The following is a 25356-nucleotide window of genomic DNA, read 5'->3' as shown; positions in this document are numbered from 1 at the left end:
GGCCACACTTTCATTTGCAAGACCTTTGCTGGTACAGCAGCCCAAAAATACCATGCGTGGTAGGTAGACTTTGGGTTGCATGTGTTATATAATGTAAGTAGCTCATGTTGTGTGATGGGGAACAGATATTTCAAACTATTAACTGCTGTCACCTTCAGTGGTACTTCTGTCCTGGTCTTTGGTAGAAGACTCAGTGTGGTTTCAGAATTGATCCAGATCCTTACCACAGATTTTAAAGACCATTTGGAGAGATCCAATTGTACTTTTGGCTGTGAGAAGCACATAAGGCTGTGTCTTCACCTTGGCTTTAGTGGAGAAGGTTACCAAGCTTTCCAAAAACCTCTTAGAGGCTGCTACAAAGCTTTTGGAAACAGAATTTTGGAACGGGGCAAAAACATGGTCTCAAAACTGTTTTTCTCGTTAGATCATGTGAACTGGAGTTGTGTAAAGATATTAGCCACTCAATCATGAGCTAATATCACAGACACTTGTCCTGCAGGCAGTCTGCTCTCTGGGAATAGGGGTCATCTTCTTTAAAGGTCGTTGCAAATGATATCTCAGCATGGTGGTATGGATGAGTTGCTGGATTTGCAGAATGTAGGTATTTAGTCATAATCACTTGTGGTTATTTTATATATATAGTCATGATTGGTAGATTTTGTGTGAGATACATATATATATGTATGTTTCTCGTGGCATTTTAGCTAGAGTTATTGTAGGCATGTTGCCTGTCTTGATTGCAGACGCTGAACCTGTCTATATTTTGCATTTATTGTGCGAAAGTGTTTCTAAAGCATCGTGCATGCTTCCTAGCACCTCATGTTGTCACAGCAGAGATGATGGCTGTCTAGTGATAGACACGGGGAGCTCCTTTGTTCGTGGGCAGATGAATGTGCAATTGTACACTTGATTTGTGGAGCACGCCTGGATGAACTGCATCCCGTAGAAGCAAGATAATCACTGTTCATTAAAATTTGTTTTAAGATATACACATACAGACTTTAATTTCTGTATGTTCTACTTTGACTTCAAATCAGTATCATTAATGAAACTGAGTAATTTGCTGTTAGCTGACAGTATGATTTTCGAGTACCTAAATTTAAATATCAGGACTATAACTGCAGTGCGTATTTTTCCCATGTAGTTTCTTTACAAATGGCATATGCCTCATTTGTTTAATCCCTACTTCTCTGATTACAAAATAGCCAGGTTGCATAAAAACAACTAAATTATATATTTGCATACAATACTGCTGTGGCTCTGCAGAAGCCATTTTGGGCTGTTGAATGCTAACAATTTCTTTTATTAAAAGGGCTTGTTATTTCACTAGCAGTACTGCAGAGTTCTTCCAGTCGTTTGCCTGAAAACATTTTTTTCATCATTCTACTCCAATTCCTGCAAATTAAGTAAATAATATTTAGTAAAATAAGTAATAAAAGACAATAAACCAAAGTACTGCTACTGTAGTTCTTTCTGCCATTTAAACCTATGGGATTTTTGCAAACTGGATTTCAGAGTCTTTGGGTAGAAACCAGCCTTTATTTAAGTGTTTGAATAGCACAGTGGGACCCCAATTCATGGCTGGGCACTGACAAAGTAATGGTACTAAAAATAGTTTGCAGAGTTGGGCCCTCTAGTAGCAAAAGAAAAGTCAGAGAATGCATCATTTCAAGAAATACTCTGGTTGTTGCCAGTGGGTCTGCTGTCCCTATTGTTATTTAAAACCAGAATTAGCTGTGCCTGTTATCTACAGCACAGTCTATCCATTCACAGCCTGCTGGCTTCATTCTTTATTACCTTTCTAAATCGAGTTAAACATCGATGTTCTTTGAGAGACCACAGTCAGCATTTGGGGAGACACAAGCTAGGACTCCACGTTATGAATACTTCAGTTGCAGAGATGACTGAAGAGACTCCTGCTGCTCCCCATGGCCATTCCTCCTGCTCCCTGCCAGGATCACTCTAGCTGTGTTGGAGCTCTGAAGCAGATCTGGGAAAGGAATTGGTTTAAAGCTTTGATCTGGCTTTTCTCATGGGCTTAATTCACAGGTCCATTGTACTGTGCAGAGTTGGCCCAGCAGCAGGGCAGTGGAAGAAGGGAAGGAAAAATTGGAGAACCGTCTCCACCACCGTGTGATTCATCACACAGAATTGTGCTCCCAGTATTGTGTGCATGCTGGAAGCAGAGCCTTGGTCTTCAGCTCACAGGCAGAAGGGGAATCTCTCCATTGCTGAAGAGTGTAAAGAGAAAGCTGGTTTGGCAGTGAACAGAGCGACTCCTCTTAGGCATCCTGAAGGGACACTGAACGTGCATATTCTGCCAGCAGATACCCAAAATGCCGTGTGGAGTTTGCATAGGTAGGCATATTCCCAATCCCAGCATTGCATAAACTGTGCACTTTAGCATGAGGCTAGAACACAAATTAAAACTTGCTTTCCAGGGGAGAAGAGTAGAACTATTGGATCATTTTTTTTACATACCAGATTCACAACCTTTTTACCAGGTTATTTACTGGTGAAATTCTTGAGACTCAACCAGAAGCAAAAGGTTTTTTTAAAAGCTTTTTTTTTTACTTTCTACATAAAACCATTAGTATTTGCAAGATGAAAATCTGGGGTGGATTTGTAGCAGTGGATTTAGAAGTGCTCACTGGAGTGCTCAGGTCTGTGTAATAGCAATGAACAATATTCCTATGTAATGAAAAAACACCTTTCAGCTATATCAGAGGATGTAATTTCCTGAGATATTAAAATGAATTTCTCATCTAGAATCTGGGCCAAGAGGTTAGAGACAAAAGTTCATGTTGGCAGGGAGTGCCCAATGATCACAGAGACATCTCCAGGATTCTCCATTAGGGCCACAGATACAGTAATCTTATAGGATTCTCTAACCAGAGAAAGCCAGAAAAAACAGGGAGGCCTGAGCTGCAGCAGCATGTTGTAGTTACACCCTGATGAGGTGAGATCATTTCTCTTTGTAATCTCAGAATGGAAAGTAGAAGCTGAATGATAGTGTCATTAAGAAGTTGATATTTAACACATTTACAGCTCTTCCTGGTGCCCATATCCTTCGGGGCCAGTCCTGAAATCTGGGACTTTTCCAGAGAAAACCCTTTCATTATCAGGGCGAACCCAGTGGCTGTTCCTGAATGTCTCACACTGCTTTTCTGTCAAGGCTACTGTTCAGTTTTGCAGTCTCTGCCACATAGTTTCCTTTTTTTCCCATTTAGGCATTTTATGTGTACAACGTTTAAATACTCCCTCTCCAGGAACCTAGGGCATGGATCCTCTTAGCCAACCTCTTAGTCAACCAGTGCCAGCATCCATTTCTTCATGATGCACCCAGCCTGGTGCAGCCTAAGTGAGGATGAGCACCAAATACAAAATCCTTGAAGGGTGGGTTGGAGGTGACAGTGAACAGGTTAAAAATAGCTTAGTGAAAGATGTTCTGTCTGTGTTTGTTCTTGGGCAGTGTGTGATGGTGGCTGGGCTTGTGAAACAAATCTGACACTTTGGCCACCTGAGCCAGGTAACAGTGAGGCAGCTGAAAGATGGAGTGTGAATGCTGGACATGCATTGCATGCTCCTCTTCAGTCACGGTGCGCCGAGCTGCCCTGTGCTTACCACGGGGTGAGGGCACACACGGACGGCTCCGGCAGAGCATCTGTTCTGCTGTAAATCCAGACGCCCATTCCCTCGCAGTAATGTGTTCACAGAGGCATGCCCTTAATTACCCTAAATAGACAAATGCACGATGCAGACTGAAGATTCCAGACATATGGACATGCCAGAAGTTTTGTGTCTCTTGTGGGTGAGGCTTTAAAAATGTCTTGAGGGGTTACCAAAACTTGTTGCTACTCCAGATCTGCTTTTGAATGATGTGTCAGCACTTGTTTAAGATAAATATTGAAAGACTTGTAGGAATCATCAGAGAAAATTTTCACAAGTAACTCGGAAATCAAAGTCTTGTTGACTTCTAATGAGACTTTGGTGTGCAAATCACTTGGGGGTTTTTGAAAATCTTGTCCATCTTCTTTCTAGCCAAAATGCTCCAGTATCAGAATTCTTTCTTACTTTTTTTTTTCTTTCTCTTCCTCTCTTTCTTTTTCTTTCTTTCTCTCTCTCTTTCTTTCTTTCCTTTTCTTTCTTTCTTTCCTTTTCTTTCTTTCTTTCTTAATTTCTTTCTTTCTTTCTCTCTCTCTCTCTCCCTCTTTCTTTCTTCCTTCCTTCTTTCCTTTTTCTTCCTTTCTTCCAGCAAAAATTTAATTTGGATCCTTACTTTTCAGGCACTGGAAGAGAAATACCACATCCCATTAGATATTTTTCCCTTATTTTTGAGGCACAGAAGTTTGTCTGCACATGAATTGTGATAACTCTTTGGCCTGAGATAAAATGGTAGAACTTTTCCAGTTACAAATTCTTACCAACTTTATTTACTACCATAGATAAAATATCAAGGGCGTTTAATAATAAACAAACCATTATTTTTTGTTTACTCAAATTTTACTTACCCATGTGAATTTCTTGACTGTTATGTCCATTTGTTCCTATATTGCAAGTGGAAATGAAAAGCAAATCAGTGGCAAATCGAAACAATTTGGCAGCATAGACACAATAAATTATCCAGCTACAAAATGATACCAATAGAGCTAAGTAAATAATTCCTCTACGAAACTTCATTACTTTGTGGATTGTTTGCAGGAAATGTCTCATTATCTCAGTTATGTGTATGAATTTCCAAGAAGATTATTTGGTGTGTAATTTCCTTGTCAAATTCCAATATCCAAGGCCTCAAAGGAATTTAGGGCTCTTATCCCTTACCAGAATCTATATCATTCTTTTTATCAGTAGGAATGTAAGCATTAAACATGCTAATCCTGAACATTGTGGTACCTACATTTCACATGCTAATTGGAAATTGTAACAACCAAATTAAGCATGAAGTTGCAATTCCTGTCACCTCTTGTTTGCCATTTAATTGCTGGATACCTACTCTGAGCTCATCATTCATCTTTCTTGGTAATCAGTGAAGAAAGGAGCTGCCAAAGAATCGTTTATCCAATATGACAAGTAAGTAGGTGGGTCACTCTTCTAAGGGCCCTGTCTTTCTCTACTGCTTGTTGAAGGAGCCTAGATAACAGTGTAGGCTGGTTGTCTGTCTGGGATGGGTGAAATGAGTTTGTCTTTGCAGCCACCACACAAACTTCAGAGCCAAGTGAGCTGATGCTCTGCACAGGGAGTTACTTCTCATAGCTCAGCACAGGCAGAGATGGACTCTCCCTTGCCACTTCTCTCTGTGATTTGCATTTATCTGGGGTTACAGTCTGCAATTATGTGTGGAAGTACCCAGCTAGCTTTAATCAAGTTATCTGCAGAAGTTCAAGAATCATCTGAGAATCATCTCAGAAATCCACACAAGCTTATTTATTTACATCTCTAACCTTAAAGACGAGCTTCTGGGTGGGAAGGAGCTAAGTTCTGTGTCTTTTTTTTATGCTGTTCTACTTTGTGCAGAACAATTACATATTTATTTAACTAGACAGCAAAGGGAAGTCTAGGAGTCTGTGATATGGCAGATAAGGCCTTCACCTTAACCACTGAGTTGCTGTTCTGCTGCATATTTCACTTCTTTGCACCCATCAGTCCATACTGGTGTGTTCTGCAAGCAAAGAATCTGAATGATGAATGAAAGTCTTTTTCCCTGATATGACATTTAGCCCAAAGCCCCTCTCTTTAAAGTGACGTGATGCCCTTCTGTCTGACTTTTAAAGGTCAACTTCTACCTGGTATTGAATTATTTTCTGCCACTAAGTACATTGGTTCCATCCTTGACTTACACTGGGTATGCCCCTGCTACAGCACCTGAGAGTATGTCCAGCACTGGGTGCTGGATGCCCAGCCTGGCTGCTGATGACTGCTCATGAGGTTGAGGATGGAGGCTGCTCCATCTTCCAGGCATGGGCTTCCTTTGGAAGGAACACCGGTTTTACAGGCAGCCAGAGCGATGTGGAGCACTCCAGCAGGTTCTGTAAACTTCCCCACAGGACATGGTTGATATCACTTAGTTTTGACAAAGGGGAACATTACACAACATCTTGCTTGGGATGGCAGCAACCATATACAGCATCATCTCCTCAGCACGTGGTGTGCTCTGTCACCATTTGTATACATTTCTGTGCAATCATATTTTCAGGAACATGTGTGTGATGCAAAATGAGACAGAAGAATATGCAGGTGCTTTGGATAGCCTCCAAATTAAAATGAGAGGAAAGGGGCAAATCAAGTAAAGCACAATTTGCAACCTATCAGGGAGTTTCTGTGCTGAGCAGAAACTCCCCAAAACCCTGAATGACTGAATAGCTCATTCATTCTGAACACTGGGTAGATATTCTTTGTTTTGTACCTGTCATGTTTTCATGAATTACTTGTTTTCTTCGCTCTGTGGTCAATACAGCCCACTTAATTTCAGTACTTGGACTTCATGCCTGACTTAAGAACTTACTTGTTGCAATCTGCCCATCCTTCGTTTATCAAGCCCTTCTGACGAGGCAGCATTACTGGTATTTAGGGTCTCTGGTGAGTATACATCCAGATACAGTCTTAATAATCACCTAGGGGACTCTTCAAATGTCATAGCTTGTTTTGATCTCTGTAGTTCACTTTCCATCTGCCCAGAGAGAGTCATGAAGCCTGATGTGCAGAGTGGTGAGCCCTCTCTGCTGCCTCCCTTGTCACAGCATCAGTCGCAGGGTGGAGGAAGATCCCTGCCTCAGATGGGACCTGCCCTCACTGCAGCTCTCTCCCTGAGCTTGGTCCTGCAGCTGGGAGAATTATACCAGGGGCCTTTGATTTGATTTTATTTTTAAAACAGTAGTGGTGTACGCACCATGCTAATTTTTCTGTAGACCTTTCTGTGGGTGCTTGGGAAGACTGGGTTGCAACCAGATTGATGACGATAAAATGGTGACTAGTTTTTTCCTGCACAACCCAGTGGCTGTGGAGGGCCATGCTGGATTGTAACTTTGATGATCCAGAAATTTCTCCTTCAGGCAACAGCCAGAAAGGGACAATTTCCAGATAAAATCAGACTTTCGGACAGATTTGGAGAAGGCATCATTGGAAGCATATTGAGAAGTCTGCACAGATGAAAAAACCCACACTTTGCCATTTTTCTGGTCCTGCTTGTACCCCACTTGTAGCTCCAGCTTCCAGACCTAGAGTATGTATTCCAGAAGCCTCCTCAAACCCCCTTTCCTTCATAGGGTTTCACCTAACTCAGGAGCCCCATATGGCTCTGACAGCTTGAAGCTCTTGTTGGGGATACAGGAGCTGGACAAACAGCACCAGTGCAGCCTTGTAACTCTCTTTGTGCCTAACTGGGAACTGTAAAACAAGGCTGTGTCTTCTCACTGATGTATTTTGAAATTGAGGCCTTTTTTTTGTGTGAAATAGTTAGACACTGTGTCCATGAGAATAGCAGTAATTATTTTCCAGATGGAGGCTGGACACTGTTCATTAAATGAAGTGGTGGGGCACATGCTGAACTGCAAGAATAAAGCAAGTACCAAGTGCTACAGACAGGATGCCCTTTCTCTGCATTCTGTCTGTTTGTGCTCAGAACAGTGTAAGGGTCCTGGGGAAAACACAACAATAACATGATGTGATAGTACAGGTAAAGGGTACATATTGATTCATTCCTGCAAAAACCTATTAAATAAAGTTGCTTGTTCAACAAATTAAGGGGTGAGAACTGGTTTTGTAGGCTTCATGGTGTGTATTTGCTTTGTTTTGTGGTAACTGTGTGTGTGTGCATATGTGCAGTCTTTTAGATGGTTTTAGTAGGTATAATTTCCCTTTTCGCTTGGTTAATCAATTCACAGAATGGAAATTTTTGTTTCAGGAAACTCACAATGAATATCTCCCTAAAGGTGGATAGTTTGTTCCACCTATTAATCCTACATAAGCTCTGCATAACCAGCAAGGGAGTTGTAGCTCCAGAGAGTTTCCAAACCCTTTTGTTCTAATACTTTGATTTTTCTAGTGAAGTCTTTGGTTTCATCTGAGTATGTTTCTTAACTTATTGCATATTTGACTGAGGATCCTAAAGCAAGTAATAGGATGATATAATGCACAGAACTAATTCCCAAATGCTGCTGCATATTTATGAATAGGGTTGGCTTGAAAGTACCCTGCAGAATCTGCAGAAGAAATGCAAATACAAGTTCTGGGTGATGATCAGAGCAGCCACCAAACCACTGCGAGCCACTGGGGACTGTGTGGTTAAGCACCTTATGTGCATGCTGAAGATACCACTAAAGGCAGTGTCTTTTTTAAGTTCACTCAGTTTGTGCAGTTCCTGGTGCTTCATATTAAACCCCAGTCTCTGGAGACGAAAGCAATAGATATGCAAAGACTCACAATGCAGTGCAAATGGCTGTACAGAGCCACAGCGTGTGGAATGCCATTCATCTGTGACAACCTTTTTCACTTCCTGCAGAGCACCCCACAAGGACTTGTGAGACCAAGAACTGATTACAAGCAGCCAGTGAGAGACATGCATGATAAGGCATAAAATCAGCAATCTCATATGCATTTTCAGTTTCAGACAGCACCAGCTGAGACTATCAGACTCCTTAGCATTACATTCTTTAAAATCTTTCTGCTTGCTACAATTCAAGTCTCTTGAGCAGGATGCTGCTGGACAGCCAGTTCACTGTTCACAGTGAAGGGTAAGTGTGCAGTAGATCAAGAGAATTCTTTGAAAGAACCTCTAAGCACTAAGGAAGCAGTTACACACACTTTTTCAAAATATTTTAACTGCTTGTTAGTTCAAGGAAGTCATTATGATCCGTTGAATGCAAAAGTGTTTTTCTATTTTCTTTGAATGCTTGCATCAGCAGGTGGGTGGTGGGATATATGAAGCGTCTTGGGTTGAGATGAGTTAACCACTTTGAAAGAAGAAAGAGTGTCTCCTAGGATTTTTCCTGATTTTTGAATCAAACTTCTAAACTCGGGAAATTTTCACATGGTAGTTAGGCACAGGCATAAAAAGGACATAATTTCTTGGGACAGATTTTTATTCTGAGGTTTCCAGATTGCACTGTAAAATCAAGTTCAGAAGGTGTAAAAGCCTTTTAAGATATTTTCTGGAACAAGGCTAGAGTGTGAGCTCAAGCCCTTTAGAGAGCTGTCCACCAAGAAGTCTAATTTTTGAAGGAAGGGGCGAGGAACTGAAATTCCTGCATCAATCATCTGTACATGGAATCAATGTGTCTTCATTTTGTTTAACTTAGTAAAGTTGCTGAGAGATTTGCTTTGATAGGGAAGCTGGGGTTGTGTGTGACTTGTGAAGAGACTCTTGGCTAATATGACAATTTGAGGGCATTGAATAGCTTAGAGAAACACATTTTGGACAACTACATTTTCAACCCATCCTGTGTGAACCAACTGTGTTCCACAGAGCAGCTGTGATAACCTCTGACTAATTGGCTTTTCAGAAGGTTACCTGCTGAGAGCATCTGCCATGACATCCATTCTCCCAGAAATGTTTCATCTCAGAATTGCCTGATGCAGGCTGTAGAGCCCAGCATCATAGGCAGGAAGTGAGTTATCTCTTGAGTCAGAATACAGAGGAAAGGATTTGCCTGACCTTGTTGAATGTTCATCATCTGTCTTTAAGCTCTGAGCATCCTGCTTAAGAAGTCTTTTGAAGGCCATCCTGAAGCCTTCCCTGAGATGTGCCATTGATCCAGACAGTGAATCTGTGAGCGAACCAGGATTCCACATACCCACATCCTCAATGACTTATCGTGGCTTTCCCGCAGCGCCAGGCAGTGCCAGGCCCAGGCAGGCTGTGCACAAGCTGAATGCCAGCTGCCACCTCAAAGCTCTTGTGTGGACCTGGGACCGCTCAGAGTGAGCAGGGTAGCAATACATAAATAACACTGAGGAGTTTATTGCATGTAAAGTCATTCTCTCTCCCCTAGATCTCATACAGGAATATTTATTCAGGAGCATATTTGTGGTGATGGTATCAACAGATATTAAAACTATATCCAGGAGGATTAAGAGTACCTGCTTGTGGGAGCAAGTTGTCCAGAAGAAGAAAAAGAAATCCTGAATTTATCCTTGCAGAAATAGCAGTTCATGTGTTGGCTGCTGTTTGTTTGTTTTAAAGACTCTGTATTTTCAGCTTTTATAATTATTTTGCATGGCTTCATTAATGAGTATGGAATGCTTGGGATTAGGATTACTGTGTTTGATGCTCTAGGTCTTGTGCTCATAGATCCACCTTTTCTGTCAAGCTACTCCAAAACCAAAATCTTGGTTTCCTGCTTGGCAATCAAATTAAAAAATCAAAGTAAGAAGAGACTTCCTTCCTTTTCCCTTTGGTATTTTTCCACCATATTGACAACTGCATTTGACAAACAACATTAAGTAAACTTCAAGACTGTATCAGCTACCTGTTCTTAATAATGAGGGGGAAATCAGGCAAGTCAGACCAAGACATGACTGGTTGGGAATCAAAACAAAATTGACAGTCTTATCAAAAACCATCCACAGCTCTGTATTCTCTCTCGGCTGCTGGGTGTTGCGTTCAGTCCACTGATTAATGTGTCGCTGCTTAACACACAGGCTGCTGGGCTGTGACACGTGCAGGGAGGCAGTTTACTGTCTCTGTGCAGCCCTGAGGCCTGACTTGGTGCCTGTACAGGACGGAGCTGCTCCGATGGGAGGAGGCGGCTGGAGCTGGATGGAGCAGGCTTCTCTGTGCTGGCTCCAGCTACACGCCTGCAATAGTTTGAGGTAACCCTGGATCTCTGGCATTGTTGACTCTGGTTATCAGCGACCTTGTTGGGTAATAAGGATGTGCAGCAATAACTGCATTTACCTTCAGGTTAAAAGAGCTGGTGCTATTCTCCACCCAGAACAGTAATGGGAAGGTTTAGTGATAGAGTGAAACCAAACGTTGGTACAGTTTCAGTCTCATCTGACCTGGGGTGAATGGTTCATGGCCTTGCCAAGGCTGCCCCATGGCAGCACTTCCCAGCTGCTGCTAATCACCATGGTGACTGATTGGGATCAGTTCCCCAAGCAGGCATTTTGCTTTTACAGTAACTTCCATAAGCCTGAGAGAGACGCCTCATGCTCTCATACCTCAGTGGTAATAATTCAATGCACAATAAAGAAAAGGATAAATCTACAAATGGGCTGCCAGGCATTTTCTTTTATCAGTGTACAAAATTCTTCAAAGGTAACAGTATCTGTTGGGGGCCCCACAGCTGGACACAGACATGACCTGGAGTATTGTGTCCAGCTCTGGAATCCCCAGTACAAGAAAGACCTGGAACTGTTGGAATGAGTCTAAAGGAGGGCCATTAAGTTGATCACAGGGCTGAAACACCTGTCCTGTGAAGACAAGTTGAGTTGGGGCTGTTCAGCCTGGAAAAGAGAAGGCTCCAGGAAGACCTTATAACACCTTCCAGTACCTCAAAGGGGGCCTACAGTGATGCTGGAGAGGGACTTTTCACAGGGTCATGTAGTGATAGGACAAAGGGGAATGGCCTTAAGCTGTAAAGGGCAGGTTTAGGTCACATATTAGGAAGAAGTTGTGTACTGTAAGGGTGGTGAGACACTGGAACAGATTGCCCAAAGTTATGGCTGCCACATCCCTGGAAGTGTTCAAGGCCTGGCTGGATGGCACTCTAAGTAACCTGGTCTAGTGGAATATTCCAATTCCCTGCCCACAGAAGGGGGTTTGGAACTAGATGATCTTTAAGGTCCCTTCCAACCCCAACCCCTTGATGATTCTGTGAACACTAATTAGGAAATAGCAAGATGCAGCAAGTCTGCAGTAATGTACAGTATATTATAATGTCTTAAGTGACATGAGACACATGAAATGAGATACCTGTGGCCTTTCTAACACAGGAAAAATACTACTAAATGTAGCTGTGAATGCAGTTTTTCACAGACTCCAAGGAATAGTTGGTAGATGGATGTTTGGAAGTAGGCATTTTTCATTATAATCCCATGTTTGAAATATGCTGACTTTAGAAATATATCATAAAATTAGTTTCAGGAGAATAAACCTAGCAGAGATAATAGATGCTTGTTTCCTTTATTGGAATCCCTCAATTATGAAAATGTGACAAATAGGTAATACCTCTAGGTTGACTTGAATTAACATATGTTTAAAATGAATGTAAAATATGTCCCTTTCTCAGTTAGACAAAAATCACACAGTACAGGTACTCAAACACTAAAATACATCTCTGGCTTTGAAATTATTGTTGTCTTTCTACAGCAGCTTCTTGAAAATGTCATGTGAGATTAGATCTGTACTCTGTTGTGTTGGTAAGCGTAAAAACCCCCTCCAAAGGGCGGTCTTTGTTCCAAGAGCTCAGGCAAGGTTTTCAAAGACAACTGCTCATTTGTGATACCTTTTATAAAGATCTTACTTTCAGAAAGAACTGGATATGTACTGTTAGAAGACCAGAGTCCTCAGAGGAGTCTCCAGCTGGGCACCCAAAATTATATAGGTAACGAGGAAGAATAAGCGCTTCTAAAATGCTGTCCTCAAAAGACAAAGTGAGAAGAGTAGAAACAGGATAGATGACCACTAAATCCTCAGTTTGCTTGCTCTAAATAAAAAGCCTGACAGAATTGCTACTATTCCCTTGCTCAGTGTTGCCAGTTGTATCCAGACACCTCTGCTACGTGTCCTGCATGGCTCAAAGTGGTTGTGTTCCCTCTGCAGTGTGGACAGAGCTCAAGTTGGGATCGTCCCATTTCTCCTCATTCACGAGTTTCTATCTGAAGGGCCAGCTGACTCATTTCAAACTTAAGTACAAGTACAAGCTGATGGCTGAGACAATGTGGATGATTGGAGAATTTCAGCGTGAGTGCAATCCTGAGGCCTGACCTGATATAATGAGCCAGTTCACCCATTTTATTTTAGTCTTGCAACTCTGTGGCTAGGGAAGGTATTTTCCATCACTTGGGAGAGCTTTTCAAATTTTCCCTTCTTTGCAGTAGATAAGCTCAAAAAAAGTCCTGTTTTTCCTTTGTGAGACGGATCTCTGTTGATGCTACACAGATAGGAGACATCCTGTAGTTCACCTGGAATCAAACAAATTTGAGATGAGGTACCAGTTTGCTTCTCTCCAAGTTTAAAACCTCCCCACAGATTTTCCCTTTACCTTCAAACCTGCTTAATGTCACCATTGCTTTCTTTTCTGTCCTGAAGGACACAGTCAGTTGTCTGTCTAGACTACCTGAAGGCTCAAAACCTTTGCTTTATTCCGTAGAATTAAACGGTTGCTTGGTCCCAAATGTGAGTCTTTGTCAGATACCTACTGACATGGGTATCTCATGTAGAAAGTGGCAGTAGAGAACCTGGAGATTAAAAGCAAAGCAGCTATAAAAACAGAAATGAAGAATAGCACTGTAATCAGGTAAATATGCCCACATAAGGAGGGAAATAACTGAGCAGACTGGTTGTTATTGCTCCTCTATTTCATAGGGGATATTTACACTGAGGGGTCAAGTGTTCATGGCAAGGTGTGGGTGGGTTTTTTTAGTCTTATGCAACACCTACTGATTTGTCATCCCATCCTTTGCCTGCTTGATCAGACCTTCATGTCCATTGCTACAAGAGTTTGGGGTTGGGAGAAGCAAATATGGGCAAAGTGACAGCTTGGCAGAGCCAGTCAGCCCACACTGCACAGAGAAGAGCCCACCAGGCATGATTTTGAAGGAGTGAGAAGCAGAAATCCACTGCCAGCCTGAGTTTCAGCTGATGTGAATGCTGCCTTGGCAGCATCAGTATCCCATTAGCTTCACAATTTGGAATCTGTCCCAAAAACCAGCTCTTCCCACACATACAGACACATACTTTCAAGAAAAAAGCAGGATATCGCTGGAAAGGGTGCAAAACCCACCCTGGTGAGTCCCATCCCAGCACTGCCCTGGGCAGAGATGGGGTCCATGAAACTGGTGATGGGCGAGGGCTGTGTAAGAAACAAAGCTGCGTCCCAGAACATTTTAGTGGTGGACTTGGCAGTGCTGGGTTAAGGGTTGGACTTGATAATTGTGAAGGTCTTTTCCAACATAAATGATTCCATGATTCTATGAAATAACATGGTGAACTTGTCTCTGCATGGCTCCTTGGCCCCAGAGGCCTGAGCCTGTGATGGGTTTACATGCATTTACGTGCTACGGAGTGAATAAACAACTGAATGTGCTTCAGCCTGAGCAGTCCTGCATGGGCACTTGTCTCCTGTTCAGAGAGGCAGAAGGGGGAGCACAAATCCCCATCAGAAAAAATGTACAATCATAAAAATATTTAGGTTGGGAGAGGCTTCAGGAGATGGTTTCAGTCAACTGTCCTCAGAGCAGGGCCACGTTAGGTTGTGTAGGGCCTCATCTGGTTGAGTTGCAAATATCTCCATAGGTGGAGGTCCCACAGCCTAGTCAGGTAACTTGTTCCAAAATTTAACCACTCTTACTAGGATGATTTTTTTCCTTGCATCTGACTGGAATCTCTCTTGTTGCATCTTATGTCCATTGCTTCTTGTCCTTTTGCTGTACTCCTCAAAGAAAAGTTTGAGTGAAGAGGAGGAGAAATTACAAGTAACCTCCACATTCTCTTCCTTTATGGTGTGATCATGTTACACCTTTGCAAGGGCTTTCAGCACAGAATAGCAGCCACCAACATTGAATGTACTGAACTGCTTTTAGCAGAGAAAAAAGAAACTCTCTGCAACCCCCCTCATTATCTTATGGGTTCTGAAGGGAGGAAGGATGTGGGTGAGCTGTTTTCACATCCTGTACACACCAATGGCCAATTCTCACCATCCTGGCCAGCAGAAATGGTCAGGGAATATTAAATCCTACTTGGGCATTTGGCAGAGCCTTTCCAGCATTTGGCTATCGAGCCTTCAGTAGTTAATGCAAATCCAGCCAAACAGAAGAGCCTGCTCTCTGGGACTCGGACTACAGGAAGAGTAAGCAGTGCTTTCACATGAGGCAATAAAATTCAAGTAGGATTTGTTAAATCATGCAAATGATTGCTAGTGTGCACTTTATATTTATCTAAAAAATTGATTAAGCACTGAGTTTTTTGTTTGGTGAGTAAAGTTGATTAAAAAAAAGTACTAGGGTCACAATATATATTCTAGGAGTACATTTACTAAGCTCAAACCTGACTTTTTTAATTTTTGGTGAAATATATGATAATGTTCTATACTCACTATCTGGTTTTGAATTCCTCTTTTGTTTCTTGCAGCCCCAGCAGAGAGCTCTCCATAAACATTTCCAGCCTCTAAAGCTGCTGTCCTGCCACTTGATATGAAAGTGAACTTTCCTTCATGAAAAAAACACAATAAATGGCGCTGCCAGAAAATGACCATGGAGGATTGAAGACAAACTTGAAGTAAAATCATCAGACTGAGATGATGCATTCTGGGAAGACCTGGTTTGCTGTGGAGTAAAAACGTGGTGCAAAATATCCAGTGCTAATTTGCTGAAAATGGTCATTTACAGACCTTTAGCTGGAAAATTTCTTCCAGTTTTCATCACTGTGCATAACTTTTGAGTTCCCTTTAGGGGACTGTCTATGCCCTTCACTAGAAGTCCTGTTTTAGCATGGCAACTACTGGATTCTTTTATTATGTATGCAGATGGCATGATGTTTTAGGAAAAACTTACAGCAATTCTCCAATCTCAGTGGATATGTTCACAATATTACACCCTGATAGGAATGTAAACGTCTTGTATGTGTTAGTTTTGCAGTCTAATGGTATTCTGTTAAACAATATCAGCACTTCATATGTGCTTTCCTCACAGAACTAGCACAGTCCATATATATATATAATGGTCTTTTTTTAAAATACTGAGGATATGTTTCAGTATTTGTGCTGAGACTGCATCCAGACTGAAGCCCACTACTATCATCCCTTCACCAATTCACATTAGATTGTGTAGATAGATTTGCACGTGGCAGAGATGTGACTTCTTTTATCAAGACTTAGAGAACAGCTGTCACAGAGGTAGCCAAGAACAGGGTAGGTTGACTGAGCTGTAGGACACTGTGTCTGCTCTCCCTCTAATCCACCACATATCGAAAGTTCTCATTTCTAGTGTGCCAATGTGTTTTCTTACACAGAGAGGGAGAGGCAAGGGAGAGAGCCTTTCTCAGAAATGTGTGTGACCCTGGATTTGGTCTACAGTAAAAACAGAATAAACTGGAAGAATTCAGGTTCTTTATGCTGGCCACCATTTATGTTTTGGGCAGGGCTGGGGAATCATAGTCCAAACCAAACTCTCTGAAAAAGGTAAAGTGTAAGATTATACTTCTGAGGAGCAAGACACTCCCTTTGGAGAGGGCAGACTTCTTCATTAACTTTTTCCACTTTCTATCCAAAACAGTATTTTGGTAGGAACTGGGAATAAGCAAATGGTTCCAATAAGCCTTTCAATATACTGTAGCAGGCTCAAGACTGTTACATTCAATCTGAACATTGTTTTCTGTTCAGTCTCTGAATGGCTGGCCTCATCACTGGTTGTATCACAGCTGGCTGTGGTACTGTTTCTTCAATGGGGACTCAGTTGAATTAATGTCTGTCCCTCACATCAGGACCTTCGTGACATATTCTTTATAATGAACTGATGTCATCAGCATACTGAGGGGGCTTATCTATTTGTTCCTTCTTTCTTTGAAATCAAAAGTAGCTTTATTTAAAGACTGTCACTCTCTCCAGCCTGATAGACAGGTACTATGCTGTTAACATTTATTCCAAATTGGGTGAGACACAATACTGGTGTGAAGATGCAGTGATGGAGAGAGTGTGCAGCTAGAGTAAATCAAAGGCAACTTTCTAGAGGAAGCTCCTGTGTTAAAATTCTTAAAAACTGTTGTGCAGTTCATTGCTAGAGAATGGAAGGTCAACCACTGAGGATGCCTGTACAACAAACAGATAATTATCTTCAGGGTTTAATTTTTTTCAGATGGTTATGGTCTTAGGTTTCAGCTCTCCACCCATCTCAGATTCAGCATGTTGGATACTTCTACAGTATTCAGTCCAAAAGAAAATTATTTTTACTGATGACCAGGATTTTCAGAAGTCAATAGTGATTTCTAATGGTTTGGGTCTTTCCAAATAGAGCTCCCAAGAATTAAAAAGCAGTAAACTTCTACATTCTCTTTCTGAAAATCCTAGTCCCTAATTTTAAATTAATTGGTGTAAAAATTCTCCTTAAGACATGAGAATCTTTGCCAACAGCGACATTTGCACTTTTTAGAACTTTTCATAGGGTTGCAGGTTGGAATCTGATACCAATAGAGCCTGTCTTGCACATGGCACAGGTCCACTGTAAGCTTCAGCGAATTTTACAGCTCTTTCTGCTACAGGTTTTAAAAATGCACTCTGGCAACTGACATCAATTTCATGTTGGTACAGCAATTAAAAAATAAAACACTTTGATTGATATGTTATATTAAAAGGAGAATGCTTTACTTCCACAGTAGGAATTCTCTTATTTTACTACCCAGTGAAAAAATCCAGAATAATTAGAATGATAAAAGAAGAGTTTATCAGAGAGTGTTATCTTAAAAGGGCGTATGAGAAGAAGTTACGTTAGGCAGAGAGCCACTAGAAGCTTTTTTTGTATCAATGTTAGTTTTGAACATCTTCCAGTATATGGGCATGAATTTAGATGTGTGCACTTCTCCTGTTAAAACAGTTTGTTTTAAAAGCTTCCCAGGATTTTAGCTATGGTGACCTAGAAAAGCAGTGTTATAGGCCCTGAGAAATGTGAAAATGAAGTCCAGATCCTTGAGTAGCCAGACTCGGTGAGAAGTCTGCTGTAGGTGCCTATCGGACAAATCTTTTTTGAAGCTGGTGTAGGTCTCCATCCTGCAGCCAGCCTATGCATGTGGATAACTGCAAGCATAGTTCCCCCGAGCCCCGTGACACTTCTCACGTGTGTAACTGTCTGCCAGAGCCATAAGGAAATAACTGTACTTTTTGGCTTGTATTTAAGTATTCATTGTGTTTGGATTTTTTTCATCACTGTTATTCTCCCAAAGTAGGCCATGCTTCCTCAGGGATATTTATGGAATTGTTCTACATCTCCTGAACAACTATCTGGATCCCAGCGTATTCTTCTGAAAACTTTTTAATATAAATAAACACGTGGGAGAGATTTTTGTTGTTATGAATGGGGGCAGGTACTGTGTTCTCGGAAAAGCTATTGAGTGCAGACAATCAAGTTATTGCATTTTTTATGCTGAACACCTTATTAATAGCAGACATATCCGCTTTTGCCTGGGTCATAGGAACAGTTCAGGGGAAAGAATGCTTTATCTCCAGTCAATAAATCATTTATGTCGAGAGTGCCAAAGACCAAGTCAACATGAAAGGGAGCAAATAAGTTATTCCGGCAAAGGAAGTCAATTTAAATATGTTCAGAGCCATTAGTTCGGTGCGAAAGAGTGGGAGACTAATGCTATTTTCATCAAGCAGCCATTATCAGCCCTGTGGAGATAGATAAATTCACAAAGGCCAATGCTGCTGTTACATTGATCACTAGTTATTATCTCTGAGACAAGGCAGTGCTGCCATCAGGACACTGTTCCCCTGTGCAGACCTGCAGCCTTCTCCTCTCCCTGGCGCCACACTTGCCTGGGTTTTTTTATGTCCAGAAAAGTTGCAGCATCAGACCCCACTATGAATCCCTGACAGAAGTGCAACCTTTCCAAGTGCTTCGAACCATGAGAAGTCCTCCACCAGAAACCTGAAGGAATTGCTCACTCCAGAAAGCACGCTGCAGCTGAAGGCATCCTTTGCACTGTTTTGTTCCTTGTTTTTTTTTATCTGTGTGGCTTTCTGTGCCTGAACACCCACTGTTTATTCTGTTAAGGAAAATGCAGTCTTCAAGGAGGGGAGTTTGAAAAAGCTCCTCAAGCTCTTTGATTTTGCTTGCCCAGATGCGTGGTAATGCTCTACCAGTAAGTTCATCCCTCCCTGTCTGTTCTTTAAGGGTAAGTGTTGTCGCTTGGCAACAGATGTAACGTTATTGAGGAAATTAAACCATTAAAAGTTATACAATTCTGCTTTGGTTTTGCCCTTAACTTTCAGAAGACTCCAGGCCAGGCCCCAGTGGACTCACATTGGTGCTACTCCATCAGTGTCTCCACAAATGTGTCTATCAGTGCCAGCCATGGATCCAGGACTGGGGTGGGTTTTTTTGTGATCACCAAAATGAACCTCCCTCCAGCAGCCACAAAGCCACAAAATCTGTGTTATTCAAAGTAAAGCAAAGTAAAACCCTGAATCTTTCACATTGTCCCCTTTAACAGTTGCCATCTCTGCCATCAGAGTCCCCTTGAACAGCCCCACTGCAGGACTGTGCTGCAATTGACCCTGGTATATATAGGCTGTGGTCAATAAGATTTTAATTTAAAAAGAGAAAGTCCTTTGGTATAATTAAAATTGATGGGTGAGGGAAAATTATTACCAGCATTACCTGCAACCTCCTATAGTAAAATTCAGGAAAGTAATCTGGAGTGCATAAAAAGCCACCAACATAATCTATGGGTGATTAGGCAGGCTCATGAGGATAAATCAGCAAGGAAGAAAAGTAGATGTTTAATGAAGGAAGCAAAAAAAAGTATGGGAAGTCAGTGGCAAATAGGTTAGGGTTGGTTAGACCAAAGGCTTTACACATATACTAATAAATACCATCATAGCAAAGCTAAGTCTGATGTTAGACAGGCCCAGCACAGTGATTGTTCACAGTACATTGAAAACCCAACAAATAGTCGTGTTTTGTATTTGAAAGCAGTAGAAGGAGGGAGTCAAATTACCCATTAAAATGTAATTCCTCCTATTCCATCAGTAATTATGGGTAATATTAAGCAGCAACTATCCAAACATAACTTTAAATTTGTAGAATCATTAGCTGAATCCAAAAGTGAAGGAAAACTTGACTAGGACTCTTCAGAACCAGAAAGCATAAAAGAAACTTCAAATGACACCAAAACCACAATAATTCAAAAGAATGAGAGGTTTGATCCAGAAAACTATAGGCTCATTAGCTTCCTATCAGTCTTAGGCAAAGTCATGGAAAAGCTGATATAGCATAATCATTAAAGCAATTAAAACTTGATAAAACCCCTTCCAAATTGAGAAGCATGGGGAGTATATCTGGAATGATACAGTGGCTGCAAAGATGCAGTAAGTAATCCATTCAACATCAGCCCCAGAGATGTTCTTGCCAGCTGGGATATAGGACCTGGCAATAGTGATGCTATTCCAGTTCATTTGGTTACTGTCAGTCTTTCAAAAAGGGTATTGACAACTTGGAAAGATTATTTTCAATAGCTCCCAGTGTCATTCAAGGGCAGGAAAACAGGTCTTATTATAGTGTCAGACTAATGAAGCTCAAGCTATTAATTTATCAGAGGCAATTTGAAGAGGTGACTTGATCTCTGTCTGCAATCACAATCTTCTACCTGGGCAGGGAAGTGCTGTCTGAGGGCAGGTACCTCTTCTGTTTAAAAGAAAAGGGAATGATGTGCTCTACTGGTTGGAAACTGATTTCAGGCTAGAAATTAAGTGCAAATACTCAACAGGGAGGATAATTACTCGTGGAGACAACTTACTTAGTTATCTGGCATGTTCTCCATCCCATAAAGTCTTTAAATGTATGCAAAGTATTTTTCTAAGTCAATAAGCTCTACCTCAAACTGAAATCCAGGCTCGGTGCAGCAATTACTGGATGAAGTCATTAGGCATATGTTATGCAAGGATTAGACTAGATCATCAGATGTAATTTATGAATTAAAAATACCTTGAAGTTTCCAATATTACAAGAAGGCAGGGCAACCTATATCAGGTTTTTGGGGTTTTTTTCACAAAATGGTCTTAATTTAAACAGCTTTTATGAAGAGCTGTGCTTGCTAACATTTGGTACGAGCATGAGTAGGTCTGCTCACAGTTTTAAGGTTCTGCTGCACATAATTAAAGGAAAAGAACTGGACAAGAAAGGACAACAGAATCCTTGGACACAGTGAGAAAGTCTGTTGCCTTTCATTAACAGCAGCCTGGGATAAAATGCTGCATGCAAATGATGGGGCCATGTGGATGTGTAGTCTGAGCAAGCAATAACATCTGTGGGTTTGCCTCTTAAGGAGGTAGGATCTTGCTGGCAAGAAACAGATTTTCCTGCCTTCAACGACTGGCAGAGAAGCTGCAGTGCTGATTGAGAGGGCGATTGTATCTCTGTGCAGCTGAGCATGGTACACAAGTTCCTTGCTTCAAACACAGCAAACTGTTCTGCTCTTATGACGAGTCCCATTGGAGCTGGTTAATAAAGCCCTGGAAGTGAAATGACATCAGTGGGATTACCCAGAGTAACGACAGCTGCTCCCAGCAGTGGGTTTTTTGCAAGATTGGACCCCATTACCATGAGCTGATTTGAATGTTGTACTTTAGAAATAAGCACTGGACTACTCAGTGTCTGATTCCGGTTTCACAAAACCGCTGTCAATAGGTGCAAATGTGAAACTCTGGAGCATCTTCCAAGTTCTTTACCAATCAGTGGGGAACAGCACGAACAGGGATGTGCAGTATGAAGAGTAAACAGTTCACACAAACAAGAGAAACTATAAAAGCAATACTTACTGCAGATTGGTATTGAATCAACATCAAGAAGCTAAAACAAGAATGAGCTAACTACAGCCATAGCTAAGAAGGTAAAGATCTTTGGGGATTCTTGCTCTAATCCAGTGTGAAATCCTAAGAAAATGAGTTTGGGCTAGATTTATTGTTTAAAGAACATCAGTACATACTTGCTCCCTGTCAAATAAATTCCGAAGAGTCACTGGCTTCGGTGTGTGATGGCTTATGAGTGTCCTCACACTGCTGAGACACTGTGCAGCTCTGGAGGGGAGCGTTCCATAACCAGCATGGCTGGGATACGGCTGGACAGGGAAGAAGCTGAACTTGCACATGAGTGGAATTGCCAGCATTATTATAACACAACCAGGCTTAGTCTGAGAATGAGATGGAAATCTCCTTTCTGATACTAATTCCAAATATATCTAAATAGTTTTTCAGAAGAAAAAATCCTCTGTAGCTTCTGTTACATCTCTAATCACATTCTTTCTGTTAAGTAACTTGCCTTGAATTTATCTATTTAAATATCATAAGTCACTAAATTAAATAGCAAAACACGGGGTTTTCTTTTTAAAGCAGGGAGATTGGTATTGCAGCAAAACAGCTTGTAAGCTATTAGAAGCTGTGCAGGGGAGGAAACAACCCAACAATTTGTCCCATCAGATGCTTAGGGGACTTGACTGGTTGATTGACTTTGTTTCAATATTGAGAGCAAGGTTTTACATCTAGACAGAGGTTTTCCTTACTGAACCAGACTTTGGTAAAGTAATGTTGGAAGTCCTCTTAGGACTTCTTCTGCAGCCCTTGTATTCAAGAGGCTCCTTCTCTGTGCTTCTTTTGAGAAAGGTAGAAAAGAGATTAAGTGACAGTAGAGAAAACACAGAGGGACAGGAGCTTCCAGCCTGTGCAAAGCACCTCAGCATGAGACCCAGTCTCAGCCTTCTGCCTTGACTCCAACACTGCTGATGGAGGGGAGGAATGAGGCCATGCTGGGCTAACCTGCGAGTGCAGCCTGGTGTCCTTTTCCACGCTGCTCTCTTGCAGCCATTGCAGGAGCCATTACCTGGCAGAACTGGACAATGCTCTGGCAATGGGAATGACCAGCATTTCCACAAAGAGGCTGCATGCTCTGACGAGAAGACTCTGAGCTGCTTGTCAAGGCTAAAGAGGCATATTTTTAAATTTTTCAGAGTTATTGCAGAATCTGAAAGTATCAGGGCCATGCTTTGGGATGTGCTGGGCTTTGTTTTCAGCTTTGCAGCTATCTGGACCTACCCCACAATTATTATTTCTTTTTCACAAGTGGGACTAAGATGTGAGGAGTGCCTGCCTGGCTCTGTGCCAGCAAATGGGGCTCTAAATTTGGGGTACTCTGTTTTGGAGAGTTGAATTTAAGGTGGTTTGAACGTGACCCTGAGGAAAGCAGGTAACTGACAGCTGGAATTGAGGCTACACCTGAGTTGTCTCCAAAGGTTGCCCTCAAATGAGCAGCCCATGGACAGAATCAGATGCCAGGCTGTGCTGGTGCATCAGCATCGGCCACTGATGATGGACATGAGCTGCAGGGAACAAGTGATGCTGGGATCAAGGTCCTGGGAAACCTGATCCAGGACAGCTGGATGCAGAAGGCTTACTGCAAGCCCATGGTTATGCTGTCTGGTCAAAACAGTCTCCTGAAGCCAGCAAGTTGTGTCTGGTCCTGCTGCCTTTGGAGTCAGTTCTGGTTTACTTTCACTAAAGAAATATTCTAAGCCAGTGAACTCCTTTTAATGTTAACTTGGTTGATAATCTAGGAAGATGCCAGCACTCTAATGGTTAAGAAGTGACACACTGTTACTCCCAGTACATCTATGGCTGAACTTTTTAATGATGGAGCCAAATGAGGTGGCATGAAACAAAAGTGTGCCTTTTTGTTTGATGTACTCTGCATTTCCCTAGGCATCCAAGGTGTTCACCTGCACAGCAGTGCTTTTTTCCGAAAACAGAAATTATCATGCAATCTAATTTTTAGTATATGAAGTGGCCATCACTGTTAATTCCACCTTACAGTTTTTATATTTAGTCTTTAATTCCTTCTGTTTTCAACAATCAACAAAAAATAAAACCCGGGTGGGAGGGAGGAATTCTTTTAAACAATAAAATTAAAATCAATATAAAAGTTTTTGGTATCTTTGGGCAGAATCTCTGGAAGCTTTGGGTATCTGCTTTATCATTTTGTATATTTGACAATTTTGTACTCTGCATTGTTTGACTTCATTTGTGCATGGCGATGTATTAAAACATGGAATTTTTATTATACAGTAAAAGCACTTTGTTTGATTTAAACAAGGTCAGGGATTGGTCCAATTCATGAACAGGAGGGGAAAAAAAACCAGAGGTTTTTGCCAGCAACAACTCTCACCTGACAGTCCAACCAGTCTCATTCGGGCAGTTTCCAGCACCTGAAGGTGGGCAGATTTTTTTGCCCACCTTCAAGTCTCCTTCCCCAGCTGCAGTTCTTGGGTCTATGCAGTGGTTTGTAGTATGGGGTGCAGGTGCTATCTAAATGCAGCACAAGACAGATATTACAGAAGTTGTTAACCAAGCAAAGGGCTCTGCTCTGCTGGGCATGGGTTGAGTGTACATCCAGACCAGTTCTACTGATCTTGCCTGATTTACCCCGCATTTAGTAATGGCAAGCAGACACTGCACAGGGTGAGGAAGAACCCTTCACTGCCTTTATTTCATGACACTCAGGGAATGCCCTTGTCAGCAGTGAAGCATCCTCTAAGGGGACCAAACTGCCAAAGGAGCAGGTACTAGACTGTTTATGGTGCAAAGCATTTCACTTCCATCCCACCTGCCCCCATTTATTCTTGGCATTTGTGGCATGTGAGTGATTTAAAAGTCAGTGGATTAGGTAGTTTTTGGAAAAATGCTGAAGTGCTGCAATTCCAGCATGATATTATGCTCTCCATATATGTGGGTTTTTTCTTTTCAGACATAATTCTGAATGCTCTTGCATTTGTAAGGCAGAGACTGATGACATGTTTTGGTCAAACACAAAATACTGGACTTAATACAAAATAACAGAACAAAATTATATAGTGTGAGCTATAACTGACAAAGTCAAGATAAATTGTCATCTTAAAAAATCATAAATCATGTTTTTTATTGTGGTGGGGCTGCAATTTACTGAATTCTGTTTATATCTTTAAAAAGCTTTCTACTTCATAAACTTTGTCAGCGAGAAGAATATGTTAGCAGAGAAAACTCTGTTTTTGATCAGACCTGTGCACGTTACCTCTCAGGCTGAAGAAAATTAGAACCGTCATACAAGAAAAGAAAAAGTTGCTATGTCACATACCCTTTTCACCATCAGGGTCTCCGTAGGGGTTACAGTGGCACCATACTATTATTACACCTCTGTGTGCTGCACACTAAGATTATTTCCATTATAAACAATATGCCACCTTAATCAGATGCAATATTCCTCCCTGGAGACAGAGAAAATAGTTACTGAAGCTGTGGAGGAGTTTCCATGTGTGCTTGTATGGGTTTTGCATTACAGATCTCAGTGAATAAAGTGCAACCCTAGAAACACAAGTGATGTTCACAGTCCCACCGTTGATCTGGTGTATGTGAAAGAACAAGTTCCCTCACATTGTCTCTTCATGTCCCACCTCCTTATCTG

The 25356-nt window shown here is 41.6% G+C and overlaps 1 protein-coding gene across 2 annotated transcripts in view; it reads left to right on the top strand.

Annotated features, from left to right (window-relative positions):
* Positions 1 to 23989, top strand: part of SAMD12 (sterile alpha motif domain containing 12) — a 176889-nt gene extending 152900 nt beyond the window's left edge. For both annotated transcript variants that reach the window (XM_017826432.1, XM_017826430.1), the window contains exon 5: positions 15290 to 23989. In XM_017826432.1, the coding sequence (XP_017681921.1) occupies positions 15290 to 15312 (23 nt within the window). In that variant the 3' untranslated portion in view covers positions 15313 to 23989. The remainder of the gene's footprint in view (positions 1 to 15289) is intronic.
* The last annotated feature ends 1367 nt before the right edge of the window (positions 23990 to 25356 follow it).

Source organism: Lepidothrix coronata, unplaced genomic scaffold (genome assembly GCF_001604755.1).
Source record: "Lepidothrix coronata isolate B3197 unplaced genomic scaffold, Lepidothrix_coronata-1.0 Scaffold126, whole genome shotgun sequence".
In the NCBI taxonomy this organism is placed as follows: Eukaryota; Metazoa; Chordata; class Aves; order Passeriformes; family Pipridae; genus Lepidothrix; species Lepidothrix coronata.
This window is presented reverse-complemented; position numbering and strand designations above follow the sequence as displayed.